General features: G+C 41.5%; 4 protein-coding genes across 4 annotated transcripts; 3 read left to right on the top strand and 1 right to left on the bottom strand.

The window, feature by feature from the left end:
- Positions 1-2,063: 2,063 nt before the first annotated feature.
- C922_05436 (hypothetical protein) lies at positions 2,064-3,042 on the bottom strand (the record flags this gene model as incomplete). The annotated part of the gene is made up of 2 exons (XM_008821007.1): positions 2,064-2,442; positions 2,861-3,042. The coding sequence occupies 2 exons, from the start codon at positions 3,040-3,042 to the stop codon at positions 2,064-2,066; spliced, it is 561 nt and encodes a 186-aa protein (XP_008819229.1).
- Positions 3,043-10,646: 7,604 nt separating this feature from the next.
- C922_05435 (hypothetical protein) lies at positions 10,647-10,943 on the top strand (the record flags this gene model as incomplete). Its single annotated transcript, XM_008821006.1, has 1 exon — positions 10,647-10,943. The coding sequence occupies one exon, from the start codon at positions 10,647-10,649 to the stop codon at positions 10,941-10,943; it is 297 nt and encodes a 98-aa protein (XP_008819228.1).
- Positions 10,944-12,417: 1,474 nt separating this feature from the next.
- Positions 12,418-13,111, top strand: C922_05434 (hypothetical protein; the record flags this gene model as incomplete). Its single annotated transcript, XM_008821005.1, has 3 exons — positions 12,418-12,487; positions 12,636-12,800; positions 12,933-13,111. 3 exons carry the CDS (start codon positions 12,418-12,420, stop codon positions 13,109-13,111), a joined length of 414 nt encoding a protein of 137 aa, XP_008819227.1.
- Positions 13,112-13,267: 156 nt separating this feature from the next.
- C922_05433 (hypothetical protein) lies at positions 13,268-14,854 on the top strand (the record flags this gene model as incomplete). The annotated part of the gene is made up of 1 exon (XM_008821004.1): positions 13,268-14,854. One exon carries the CDS (start codon positions 13,268-13,270, stop codon positions 14,852-14,854), a length of 1,587 nt encoding a protein of 528 aa, XP_008819226.1.
- Positions 14,855-15,084: the final 230 nt, after the last annotated feature.

Genomic DNA, 15,084 nt, shown 5'->3' with positions numbered 1-15,084 from the left:
GTATTAATGGAACTGTCAAATCTGTCACTACCCCGGTTTAATCCTAAGTAAAGAAGAAATCGATTTTGAATAAAAAGATTGACTAAATGGGAAGACGTATGCGGGTGAATAGTAAGAGTTAAGCATTCTTCGCCATACAATACCCTATGGGGGGGAGAAGATATTGCAATAATTATATTTAGACATTTCTCTTGTCCAGTTACGCCAGCCGCTCACTATTACGAATGTGGTAACGCGGTCTGATTAATTTGGTGGGGAGGATTACTTATTATGGGCAAAGTTTAACAAGGAGAAAAACAGAAAAAGACCAGTATTACATTTGTATGTAAAGCAACGGAGCATAGAGCCAAATCAAAGTATGTCAATCAGGAGAAAACCAGAATCGATAAGGAATGACGAAAATCATGATGCATGAATTTATTGTGATTACCCCCCGATACATATAATAAGACAGGGAGCGAAAATAGTGAAGGAATTGTGGGGGTGGTTATAATATATTACAACAGATAGAAAATAAAGATTAGGAGAAAATTCAAGTATTGAGTCGTAAGAAGAAACTAGGAATAACAGATATGTGTGAGTATAACCGACTTCTCCATTTTGCATATCATGAAATATAATAAACTAAGGAAGAAACATACAGCATGCTTCATTTCCAGAGGTTCCGCCAAATTACCTTGTGAGTCTGAACTGAGAATACATCAATTTCGAGAAGCATAACAGCCCTCTTCCCTGAAGAAATACACATAATGTACATGCCTCTATACATTGATACCATCTAATGATAACAGCCTATGTGTCGTTGACCTCTGTACACCTGAACATGGAACATATACCCATGGATATACATACATATATGTATATTCTTTCCCTTCTATCTGTGGGATTAATTCATGAGTCATAAAAATAAGAAATGTTAACCTGGTGAGTTATGATGCCCCTCTGGCGTCATACAGGAAAGGACTACCCAAAAACACAACCAGAACGGAAAAGAATGGTATGGATGGTTAAACATCTTTATGCACAGGGAAAACGTAGTTACCAGTATATGCTGATTCAAATTAGAAGATTGTTCATTTCGCATAAAGATGTTCCCCCTAAAATTACACGATTGTTCATGACGTGTCTCATCTATGCATATATAAAGGGAGTAATGGATTGTAGAATTCGAAGTAGTATAATATGAGTTCTAATTTTATATTGAACTTTACTTGTTTGTTGCATACAATTGAAAGGGCTGCTATAGCGTCTAAATAGGTTCATGCCTTTTTGTTGAAACTCCTATGAGTGCAATGGAATAGAGATATTCAGTTCCAATGTGTACAGCGTGAAATGGTGCTCCGTTTTGTTTAGATGGCTTTTTTTATAGTTACCTTACTCCTGTGAATGCGTTCTCATGCTCCATTGTTTTTGTGAGTGTGCTCCTGGATGTTTCGATATTTTCACTAGTATCCCCCGGCAGGTTGCATTCTTCTTGTGTATGTTTTTCCAGGTTTCTGCATTTTTATGAGAGTAATTTTTCATGGCGCTCCTTTCCTATATATTCGTGTTCATGTGGCCTAATTTGGCGAGCGTGGTTTTACATGGGATAATTTGGCAAACTTTGTTTCACGTACGGTAATTTCGCAAACGTCGCTTCTTGTGCCTTAACTTCAAGAACGTTCTTTTATGTGGCCTCATTCTCCCAATGTCGTTTTATGTGGGATAATTTCGCGAAAGTCGTCTTAGGTTGGGTAATTTCGCGAACGTCCTTTTACGTGGGGTAATTTCGCGACCGTCGCTTAATCTGGCCTAATTTTCGCGGACGCTCCTTCAGGTGTCGTAATTGTGCAAATGTAGCTTCACGTTTGGTAATTTGGGAAACGTCATTTAATTTGGTCTAATTTTTCAGGACGCACGTCCTTGTTGCCTGATCTTCCCGGAAGTGGCTTCTTGTGGCTACACTTTGCCAAAGTCCTCTCATGTGGATGAATTTTCGGAGGGGTGGTTTCATGTATTATATATCCGATGCACGCGCGCTCTTTCTTTCCGCTTCATTATATATATTCCTCTATTTAATTTTCTCAGGACGATACACTTTTATGTGGCATTCCTTTGACGGAATTTTCCTGAAGGGTCTGTCTATGATGACATTTTTTGGAGCCTCTTGATGAAGATACCAGTTCCCCTGGCATTTCTATGAAGATGCGTCTATCTGTTGCATTTTTATCACGATTTTTTCTGTGTCGTCTCCTCATGATGATGCTTTTTTCTCCTGCATCTTTATGATGCTCCCCCTCCCTGTCAATGCGCCGTCCTTGTGCCATGTCACTGTTATGTGTACCGTTCTGCCGCGGCACTGATTCCTTCTCTTTTGGTGGCATTTTCTTAAGGATGCTTGTATCTGGAAGGTTATTATAACAATGCTTCCTTGTGTTACATTTTCGCATATCTATATCCTTCCTGTTGTGTTAATATGAAGATGTTTCTGCGTGTTACCCCTTTTCCATGATGATATTTCCTGTTCCATTTTTATGGAGTTTTCTTTTTTTATGGTACGTCATTGTGAAGTGTATTCTCCTTGTGCGGCATCTTTCTTCGCAAGATCCATTTCACCACGTGTACTTTTAATATACTCTTTCGCTCGTCATTCTTATAGAAATGGTTCCTTCTGCCGTGCCATTATGAAGATTCCTGTTTCTGTTTCATTTATTTTCTCACGATATTTCTCTTTTCGGGGGCCGTGATGAGGTCGCCTGTGCCACGTCATTATGAGAATTTCTGTTGGTGTTGCATTTTTCTTACGAAGATTCTTTTTATCGCGTTATGTGGATGATATTTTTGTCTTTGACTCCTTTATAAAGATGGTTTTTGCTCTTACCATTTTACCGGGAAGATATTCTTCTGCGAGTCCCTTCTTTTTATGGAGATGTCTCTTTTTCGGGGCATTCCTATGATGCTTCTTTCCGGTACTTGCCTGAATATATCCTTCTTTTCTATTCGTTTTATATGGATGCTCTTTCCTCTCGTGGCATCGTGAAGATGTCCTTCTGTGTGTGTCATTTTTTCTACAATGATGTACCTTTCTCCGCGGAGTTATGAAGATGTTTTCGTATGTTTGATCTCCTCTATGAAGATGCCCCTGTTGGGTGGCATCGTTAAGATGCTGTTTTGTCTTTTATTGTTTTTATGAAGATGTTTTCTTTTCTCTTGGTATGTTCAGGATGTTTTCTTGTTGTGTTCTCTTGAAGATGTTCCTTTGCCTTTATTATTGTGAAAATATTTCTACAGGTCGCATCATCGTGAGGATGCCCTTCTGGCTGTATGATTCTCAAAATGCCCCTCTGGCCTCATCCTTGTGGATATGCTGTATTGTATTTCATTCTCTCTTATTAGAATTCTTCCTTCCTTCATATTCTGATGGACGTATTTCTTTTGTGGCTTATGTGGAGCCATTATAAGGATATTACTTCTGTTTGGCTATTATCAGTATGGCAACCTATGTGATGTGTAAATAGCAGAACCATATGGATATACTAGCACCATCAAGCAGAAATAATATACACATGTGTGAAAGGGCACCTTTATCCTTGCTGTACTATTGCTTTAGAAGTCACGATGGTCCTGGAGTACTACTAAGTGAATAGCAGTGTCACAGGAATAAGACTGTTAATTGAAGTGCAGAGTCGCGTCAAGGGTAAGGATTTCCTGGAGGGCTATTGTACCAATACTACTGACGTGTCCGTAATAGTCATGTGCACAAAATACTGACATGCTTATCGTTTCGTTACTTGAAAAGCAGAAGCCTGCCAGGGGTACTCTTGTTTGCAGAATAGTCATGTCCATTTCTAAGGGGGGTGCAACCTGGGAATGTAAGTATAATACTGTTATAGGAAGGGTATTGATGTCCATGTAGTAGTTTATGCGAAGGCTTCAGAGTTCACGCCTCCATTATATGAAGAAGATTATTCTATGAAATACCTGGATATTCCACGATAAATAATCCGTGAGAATTATTTATGTGTCCAGATGTTTCATGGCCAGGAGTGCAGATGTTCCGATAGGACTGTTATATGAAGGTACTAATGTTTTAGCTATATGGAGGAGTTGGAGTGCTATTATACTAACACCAACATTACGTGCGAAGTTCTGTGGGCGCCTGAGTATGATTATCCTGACAGCACTATTATTTGAGCAGTACCAATGTAGAAGGAGTGTTTTTATATTAGAGGTACATTCTTGAAAATAATACTTTTATTTTAGGATAAATAATATTATGTATGGAATGATGTACCATAATGAGTACGCATATCCCTGGAGTACCGATATCTCAGGTGTTCCGATATAAGGTTAACAAATGCATTATATGGAGTACGTGATTGTGCAAATCGTCTGGGATATGTGGAATATTATTCTTTGAAGAATATTGGTGCACTCGGAGTACTATAATGTAAAGAGTACCTTTGTGTGTGCAATATTGACATTCTAGGAGTGGTATTATTAGTCGGGCACTATTCTGTGAAGTGCATGGAGATTCCAGGAAAAATATTGCCTGAAAAGTACTGATGTGTATTCATTTCCAACGGTGAAGATTGTGGAAATTCCCGTAGTACTGTTATATGAATGTACTAATGGATGAACTATAGTCATATTTGCAGAGTCTTATTCTCTGAATACCACAGTAGCATAAGAGTAATGCATCCTGTGGAGCTATATTCTGTGAGTCATTTCACGTGTGGGTAGTATTCTTATTTGCAAAGAGCAACTGTGCGAAGATTATGCATGTCTCCGAAGCACGATTATTTGAAGGGTTTCGATATACGCAGAGTGCTCCTATATAGGGGGCACTATTTTATTAAGCGTAATAATATATCCGCACTAGTATGTAGTGAGCTAAAGGTTTATGTCCCTAATATTACTATAGGGTTGATGAAGTATTGGACGTTTCGTTATTTGAATAAAACCATTGTTCATACTGCACTGATGTCTTCTCATTTGCGGTACCTTATTTTTGAAGCGGTTAAAATCCCAACTGCAATATGAGGACATAACAGTTTTACAAATTCCTGTGATGTATCTGCAATAGCATTATTTGAGGAAAAGCGGTATCCTAAATGTAGTAATATATGCCAAGTAGTGTCCTCGCTGGAATATCATCCTTGTTGATTACATTAATGTTACGGGAACAGATTTAAGCAGAAGATACGAATATCCATAACATACAAACCATTTATCATATTAGGGAAAGGGAGAAGAGAAAAATGAAGTAGAAGAAATGGCCAAAATGAAGTTTATGCATTGAAGGTACTGCGATATTAAGCAAAATTCTCCATTTCAAAGGAAGAATAAATATATAGGGTAAACCCATATAACTGACTTAGGAGAATCAACAGACATAAACATGAAGCTGAAAGGAAGCATGCAAAGGAAAATTATCACGCTATAAACAAAAAGGACAAAGGTAACTAACAAATAAGAGTACCTAAAACAATGTTGACACAAAGGAAATGATCCCACAAAAAAACAAGGTGAACACGACAGAGAACACTTACAGTAATATATGAGGTAAAATGTTCACAGGGCCGAATACCACATCAAATAAGAGAGGAGTTTATTGCGAACTTTCATGTCTCAGAATACACGCGATTATTCGCAATTAGCGAGTAAGATATATAAGTACGAAATTTCTTACCTATATTAATTGGTGTACTAAATTTTCTCCTGATTGTATTGGGCGTTATGGCTTGGATTAAAAACTCTACAATATTATTTGTTGTCCTAGGATGTAATATTTTATGATACCATTTGTGATGTTATACATGAAAATATATAACTGTTTAAAATAGATTTATTTCTTCTTTGAAGTTTCAGAGGATTCCTTAAGAGCTATTTTGTTTTGGTAAAGATATAACATACTTTCTGATGTAGAATCTGGAAGAGTTACCACATTCGGTGTCTCTACGGTTAGTGTAAAGGTGTCCCTTCTTGCTGTATCTAGAATCGTAATCCTAAGATATCTATGTTGACTGCATGGGTCACTACCTATCAAAGGTCTGACATGAATGTTGTTTTGTTACCTGTATATTCTGTATTGCCCTGATTTCGAATATAAGGATTCCAATTCTTTGGATCGCACTACTCACAAGACTTTTATTTTACTTCTTTCTATTCCATTGCAAAGTATGAGCAAAGTGGCTATGAGAATAACCTCTTAATTTTGACAAGTCCTCCCCCCTTTTATATATAGCAGTATTTTGGCAATGGGGAGACTCATTGAGAATGAATGAAAACAATAAACCGCCCTTTTACTCATGTGATGTGTGGATAAGTTGCGCCAGAGTGTTATATATAAGTCCCTGGTTCATGAGTTAAGAATCGCGCGTACCCCCTCCTGTTAGAGAGAAGTATGGCCCCAGAACAAAATTATATATGAATTTAAAAAGGACGGGTTTGACTCAAAATGGAAAAAGGAGAAAGTAACGGTTATTCCTAAATAGAATGAAACCTAGGGAAGAATATAAAGAACAGGAAACGGACAGAATCTAGAGGAAAAATATAAAGGTGGGAAGCCTACCCATAAGCCTTGAGCCCCCCCATAGCCGAATACAGGAAGGAAGTGCCTCTTCAGACGTGAAACTACATTTAGAAGAGGTGCGAAGATTGGAATCTGAGCTGAACATATGTTTTTTTAAGGAATTATTCCCAACTGAAATTCGTATTTCACTAAATTTAATCAAGAATCCAAACTATCATACTTTAAATTGAGAGTTTTCATCAAAGGCAACTAAGCGTACACTACAGTATATGTTGAGAGCCTCCAAGCTGCATATGACCCCGAATGTATTGTTGCATTCCGGCAAAGTAGAATTATTCTGAAGCAAAAGAATATGGAATTAGGCATATCCGCGAAAACTTCGAAAGTTAAGGATCATAGGTGAGTTGACAAGACTTTAATATTCGCGCGCTTTATTAAGAGCAATTCTGAAGACATTCTGTGGTAACCTTTATGAGTTGTATCAAGTCTTATTCCCGAACAATCATGTAAAAAATATTTGAGACTCCCGCCCATAGCATAGCAGCAGCTAGGTTGAAATAGTATGGCCTGCTATACTCTATATATCCGACAACCTGAACCGGCAAACTGAATTAGTTGTGAACTGGACCATGTGGAAGATTTTCCCCAACTCACTTTATCAAAATTAATATACACACCAACCTTCCTCGCTAAAGATCCTTATGATTTCGTAAATGTCTCACAAGAAGAATCCCTCTAAAGTGTAATTAATGTGATAGGAATATTCTTCTCTATCACTAAAGTAATAGTCCTAAGAAATATATCATCTCCTTAAGGAATGACATATCTATGAATTAAGCTAAAAGATGACTCTGGGCATGTTACGAGGGTATAGGATTTTTTTATTTATTTTTTACACGTATTAAAAGAGGGTTCATTTCCTATTTAATCTCAGCTTCCCATCTTGTTCTGTCATTTTAACTTTAAGAGTTCAGCACCACAGTATATTACCTACGGGCAGACTTATTCTTTAGGATTGATTGATAGCAAGAGGGTGATATAACAGAAATCCAAGAACATTTTATCGGCATAGTGAATGATTGGATTTATTCCGATTCTTTGTTTATTCCTTTCTCTCGTTCGCCTAATATTTAGGAACCAAAAATGAGAAGGAGGAACATCTAAAATTATACGTCGTTTTCTAGTCCAGCAAATAAAAATCTCGTGATATATTTCCTATGATTCCCAATGTATTAAATAGGGAAATCATTATAGAAGGTCTAATTAATTATTTATCAAAGGATATGAGGGTATATAACTCATATTATGGAAACCCCGATCTATCCTAAGGACATTAAGCTCATCAAGCTAAGACAAAGGGAAGGTACTATAATCAACAACCCAGAAGAATAATGTGTCTAACGGCACCTAAGTATTATATGATCTGAATGTACATTACTAATTAGTAGAGTTCTAAAGTTAATAAATAATAGAAAAAAAGTGCTTAGTGTTCTATCCTAATCAGGATTAGATTTCACTTAGTCCCTAAAACAAGACAGAAGTTCCCCCCAGAAAAAGATCATGTAATTAAGTTACTGAAGGAGTAATTGTGGAAGAATGGTGAAATCTAAAGAAGATCTAAACAAACTCAATTCCTACAGCAGCCCTTATAAATTATAGAAAATCGTCTAATCCAAATCTTTAGTCCTTAACTCTGTTTATTTCCTCGTAATAGGATCCTGCATATGACAGGTCATATATAGAACTTCAACAAGTAAATCTGATAAGCAGGTACAAATAACCTCTTCCCTAACAAAACTCTTAAGAGAAGCTTCCACAAAAGACCCAAATCCCCAGCGGAATATGTTATTAAGAACCATCTCTTGACAAAAGATTAATACCTCATATAGGACAAGGGACGAAAGGAACAGATTATTTAAAATATAGAAACAACAGCCAAGTGATGAATCTATTAAAACCAGAACGAAATAAGAACGGTCCCCCCCCATTCTAAAGGCAACACCTTAACGTGGTGGTGAATACCAGTACCGGAACAAACTCAAGAGGATATCAATAAGTTATGGCCCCTCCGAACCAGGCGGAATAGTGGAAGACCCCCCTAAGGGGAAGCCCAAAAGACTGAGGATCACAGGTGCTGACCAAATCTCCCGGGTGATCAATAGCAGAACCAGAAAGAGCCAGATTCTCTCCAGTCTATATAGAAAACCCCTGGAAGTGGAAGAAACAGGACGAAAAGAATTCAGTGAAAACAATCCTGGAAGGACCCCTATCTCGTACAAATCAGCCCCCCCCAGGTAGGACTTAAAATAATCCACCAACAAGTCGAGGACTGACCAATTATAAACTAACTAGACGTAAACCCCCCCCCCCCAAACAACTTGAGCACAACACCTCATCTCACGCCCGAGCAAAAACGAAAAGAAAAACTCAGAATAATAAAAACAAGGAATAACTGAATGACCCCTGAGGGAACTCTCCTCTTGGCTAAAGTATCACAGGGGATGTAAGGCAACTATCTAGATGAGAAATATCGTCAGGCTGGTCAAAAGAAAAAGCAAGGAGAACAACAGAGAATCAGCTAGCGAAGGAGGCTCCCAAAAACCAACCAAAGCAAAACTAGGATCGCCAAGCTCTCAACTAAGTGAAGTTGAATATGCGCCCATGCCATCCCAGGTATGAGACGCACAAACCCAAAACATCAGCCCCAAGGCCACTAAGGGAGGTGAAAAATTCCCTAAGACTATACTAAAACAAAGCTCCACTCCCATATACTGAGACCATAGTCCCTCTGACATCAATACAGCTGCAACCAGGATCCTCCCGGAAAATATTGCAGAGAGTGAAACTCTCCTCCTGAAGAAGCCGCAGACGAAACAAGAGCCAGCGTTGACTCCCAACTCAGAGAATATAGAATGACAGGTCAACTCCTGAACTCTCACTGAATCCCCCCTCAGACATCCCCCCAGAAAAAAAGTCTGTAGCCTGAGAAACCCCCCATCACAGTAAGAACGGCCCGGATAAACAATATCACAACTGTCCGTAAGAGATTCAAAATTACCCCACACTAAAACCTCGACAAAAGACAACCTGAGAAAGAAAAAGTTCAAGAAAACCCAACAAACCCAAAGCTACCCCTAGTCCCACCGAAACGACCGAAAGGAGCAATGAGGCATAGGGAATCTCTAACCCAATCACGAAACTCTCACGAACAATAAGTCCTCCAATCAAGTCAACCAAATCACAGGATCCCAGAGGAAAACAGACCGAATGAAAGAATCTGTAATACAAGATAGCCCCAAGAAGAGTGTCGGTTTAACAAAAGAAGAAACCCAACCTCAAAGGATAACTAATCGGATAAGCCTCGAGCAAATTATGACAAAAAGCCGAAATTAAAAATCTAGAACGATGAAGAGTCAGTCACTATACATGACCTTCAACCGCCCAAGATTTGAAAACCCCTCCCTCTCAGATGAAACTCTAGTAGATTCGGCACCGGAGACAAGTGCTAAGAATCTAACAGAAAAATAGGACAATCTCAGAAAGTACTAAGGAGTCTCCAAAGACTGAACCGACTAGTAAGATCAATCATCTCAATACAGGTTAAATCCACATGGTATATGAAACCACCAATCAGTCAATGATGTTATATTATACTCCTCAATATCTAGAAATAGGCAAAGGAGAAAACCTGAATAAAACCCCCACAAAATCCAAGAATCACTAGAAAAATTTTCCCCCACGCAAAGAAGGAGAAATGGATCAACTGGAAAAGGAGAATTAATCACCACAGACAAAATGAAGGTATATCAGTCGATCAAGCGAATTGACATCACGAAATCTTTCAAAAGAACCTATACACCAAGCATTTCGAAAAACAACCCCTAAGAAAAGCCATTCTATGAACATCCTCAAGGCCGGAGCAAGTCTAAGGGAGAAGTTCCAACTATAAAAAAGTGAGGCCATATATCTTGACCCAGTCAGAACCATATACATCGAAAGAAAGTAGCGATAAGAACCCTAACCACTCAATCTAACAGAACCTGATGGACCAACAAAACAAGAGACAACAACAGCGAAATCACTCCACCACACAGCAGCAGCCAGCCATCCAAAAGATTTATCTCAAAAGGACATGGTCACTTTCCTGCAAGAACACTGCAAAGCAACACAACCACCGCGGGCAAATCGAGATTCGTATCTGGAGAATAATGAGCCCAATCGGCCCAGCAACCCCAGGGAGGAGAAACTCACTCACGAGCGAAGGGAGTTTACGGGGATTGGTATGGACAACAGCGAGTCAAAGGACGTAAATGTAGGGAACGACAACACCCCAGGAGATGATAGCTTCTGTGAAATACGTCCAGCGAAAGACTCGAGAGCAGCCTCATCCTTACATACCGAAGGAAACACGAGGCAAGTCAACATCTAGATTCGCCAACCAAAGAGAATTTAGAAGGTCCTGGAGTCTGGACTCGAGCTAAGAACGACTCCAGGCCAAGTTCCCCAAAAGATCAAACAGCCGACCAGCAAGAGAAGTCTATCCGAAAAAGACCCCAGAGATAGAAGTATTATTAACGAGAGAGGGGAGTTAAATGTAAACAGACACAGGATGAAAGGAATTCTCCGCAAAGAGGCACGGAGTAATTCACGGTGCTAAAAAATGAAAAGAAACCACAAATGACGTCATAAATCCAGCCGATGCCGAGATTAGTAGTCAGTGTAGGTAATTGCATAAGGGCCTATAGACTGAAACAAGAAGAATCAAGGAGAACATTAAATGGGAGATAGAAGAATAAGTGACCCAAACTCCTCGCAAAGACGAGTATAGCAACAGAAGAATCGGACCCAATTCCTCAAGGAAAGATAAATGGTCTCGATTCCCCGAAGGGTCAAGTCAAGAGGAAGGTTCAGAAGAAGGATAGAACAGGGTCAGGACGGGAGAACAGGACTAAGTCAGTCGAAACCCAGCTTCTCCCTCCAATCAAAACACCAAATAACCACTGATGAAAGCAGCTTCTGGAGCCTACAATGGCAGAAACGCATGACGAAGGAGGAGAAAATTTGAAACGGGGGAGTGAGATTTAGAACCGAACACTAGGAGCGTTCTCGCAAACACGCCGAACAGCCAACCCTGATTAGCATTAAGTATGGCAAAACACCCCAGGCAAAGGGGCCAGTGAATGAAGAAAGAGTAGGCAAGGGACCCATAGGGGAGACTAATGAAATGACAAATAGCACCCCCCCCCGGACCTCCGACACCGCACCAACAATGTCTCAGGTAAGAATTAGTCAATTGATAAAAGGGAGGCTTTAACGTGAAGACAGGAGAAACAGATCTGAAGAAGAGGCACCCGACAAAAAGGAAGTGTATCTACTTAAAGAAGAATCCAAGAGGGATGACTGAAATGAACAGAAAATCCCCAGAGCCCCTGGGGGACAAGGATAAATCAATCTGTTTAGAAAAAACCGAAGGAGGATGAAGGTATGGGTGACCTAAATAGAAGTAAAGAGCAAGGAGGAATATTCACCTGAGCTTAACCGCTGAGACAGCAATCGAGAAAGCTTCCTCAGGACCAGCTCGCCAAGGCGGAGAGCCCAGTCATAAACTAATAATAGAAGAAGTTGGACCGAGATCGCAAAAAAGGGAGAACAAAGGAAAAATAAGACCCGAAAAACCCCAACCGCGACTCAGAAGCGGAAAGAAGTATCACCAACAGATCTCAAGAAGAGGACAGGTGGAAGTTTGAATCAGAAGTCTCGAGAACTCGGGACGAGGTGACAAGGGAGCCGCTGAAGATCCTTCAGACAGCTCTCCCGGCGCGGGAATAGGAGGGAACCTCTCAGGAAGGATGACAGCTCCCCCCCGAGAGGGGAGAAGAGTCTGGGATGAGGTAAGGTAAATAATGGTAATGGATGAGGGGCAACAGCTGCCTCCTGATCCCCAAAGGGGCCTGGCAAAGAGAGGGCCAAGAGGTATCTAAACAAGAAGAAAAGGTATCAGTAGGAGGAGGAGGTCAGGAAGAATTTTGAGCGATATTACTGGGCAAGAGGGAGAGGAGGTAGAGTTAAGAAAAGAGGAATCTTCCGGAAGGAGAGGATGAGAGCCTTAACCCCCCAGCAGACGATAAAAGGGAATCCCAAGAGAACGACAACGAGAGAAAGAAGAAAAATAAATTGCTGAGTCCAAGGAGCGAAGCCAGGGGACAAAAGGACAACTCGACTCAGAGCAAGAGTAGGAGGATATCAGGAGACGAAGGAATAGCGGAAGTAGAACCTGAGAGCCTCAGTATCAGAAGGGTTAGGAGAGAAGCAGGAGAAGGAACTCTCCCCACCCAAGAGAGCTCAGATATTGGAAAAAAGATTCCCAGTCCATAACGACCAAGCGGGGGAACGGAGCAGTCGGAGCCCCACTGGCCAGGCAGCAATATCTTTAAGGGATTGGACAGTACTCTCAGGAGCAATCACAGGGAAAAAGGAGAAATACATGTAACGGGCTTGAAGGTCGAGACTACGGAGAGTGAACAGGCCAAGGGGGGGGTATATCAAAGACCCAAAATTCCTAAGAGATCCATGATGAACGACCACGTGAATGATTAGGCAAAAGGAGAGTAGGGACGGAAAGTAGGATCTTAGGAACCGCAGGAGCGAAAGGTAAAGAGAGACAGAATCAATCGTAGCTGACGAAGCGGGTGAGGACCCCGAGGCAGGAGGAGAAGGGGAACTCCAGATGGCAAGAAGATAACTGAATAAGGAATGAAGAAGCTCAAACTAAGAAGAGACAAAGAAAATGAATGGGCCAATCGCCCAGTCGTGCAACCTGGGAGGAAATGTGAAAGGGGCGGAGAAGCGTATTGCTTAGGGACCTTCCCAGGGCAGAAAGAAGCAGTAAAGGGATTTTTAGGCCAGTGGGGCCGCCTAATGAATGAAAGCAACACAAGACAAGCCTGGCCTCAGATATCCGAACGGAAGCACCGACTGGTCAGGGACCTAGTGGCTGAGGGACAGGACAAGTATAAATGGAGGGGGATGTTAATGTGTATTTTAATGAAGGCATTAGAAATGAGCCAAATAGTAGTACAGGAGGGGAAGGGGCAGAAGATCCTGTGGGAAACGGACCACTGGAAACAGGCGCTAAGTAAGGGTATAACTGAGCCGTGGGACAGGGACACCGGAGGGCAGAACATGCTAGTGGCCACCACGTGTATCATGAGGGGACTGAGTGGATATGAAGCCACAGACTACACGAGCCTCCGACGAGATCGGGATACATGCAGACACGTCTGGGAGCAGTTGACTATAGAATTGGAAGATCCTGCGAAGGTCGAAGAAGATAGACAAATCACAAAACTGTCAGACATGATATCTAAGTTAAAGAAAGAGCCTGACGATCCGTCAGCCACATATAGGAAAGTCGGTCTTCTGTTGAGTATATATACTGGCATGAAGGAGTGCTTAGAGTATGGGCGTCCCTATGAGTTGCGGGGTTTCATAAAGCCGGGAGGGTGGGACATCTCAAGAATAGGGAGCTGTGAAATGGAAGGGGACACCTTGAATTGTGATGGCGGACAGGGACTCTCATCTCAAGCAAGGATCAATTTATGGAAGAAGGAACTGATGCAGCTCACCGAGGAACCACAGATCCCCCCTAAGCCCACCAGACGCCTCCAGCTGATAACGGGAGATACGTCCCAAGAGGTGGAAAAAATAAAACAGGAAAACCAAAGGAAGGCCAATGAAACTGCGGCTAAAATAAGCCAGACCATGACTCAACGACATGAGGCAGCCCGAGACAACAGCGTTATCTATGGGGACTCCCCACAAACCATGACGGCCCACCCCAAATCCCAGAAGGAGGAAGGAACTGGGACCTCTGGAAAGGACAAGGAAACAGGGACCGCCCAACCCGTCCAAATCCAACATCAGAAAGAAACCGTGCATCTCCCCAACCAGAACCTACATCAAGAATTAGAAACCCGGCTGAATCCTCTCCCGTCAGACGACGGCCAACATTCCAACGACGAAACTGTGTCAAGCCAAACACACGCAGAAGGTGTTAACCTACCCGAACAGTCCGATGCAACCACAAAATCCCAACGGGATCCAAAGGGGGAACAACTCAGAAATTCACCAGAGGACCGCATTCTCCCGCAAGGGACCCCAAAACAGTCAATCCCCCTGAGTCCGATATTGGGAGCAGCAGTAAGTCTCCTCTTGGGTCTATGCGGTATCTATGGTCTATATCGGGTTTATTCCAAACCATCAAAGCTGAGGATACAAGGTGAAGCCGAAGGAGCCGGGACAAAAAGAAGGGTCACCTACGGCCCCCTTAAGGTCGACTGAGGTTGACGAAGGAAGCTGAAGGACCCAAAATCCCTCCTCGTTACGAATGGTCATAAGGGGCGCCAGGAATTCCGCGCGAGCCTACGTTTGATTTCAGTTCTACAGATCCTAAACCAACTGACCCAACTCATAGACTGACGAACAAAGACAACAATCCACCGAGCATAACTCCAGACAAATCCCCCATTACCACCCCAGGGTCAACCTCACTTCGTGGAGGACGTCTCATA

The sequence above is a fragment of the Plasmodium inui genome (genome assembly GCF_000524495.1).
Source record: "Plasmodium inui San Antonio 1 unplaced genomic scaffold supercont1.72, whole genome shotgun sequence".
Lineage (NCBI taxonomy): Eukaryota > Apicomplexa > Aconoidasida > Haemosporida > Plasmodiidae > Plasmodium > Plasmodium inui.
Note: the sequence above shows the minus strand (reverse complement) of the source record. Positions and strands in the feature narration are given on the sequence as shown.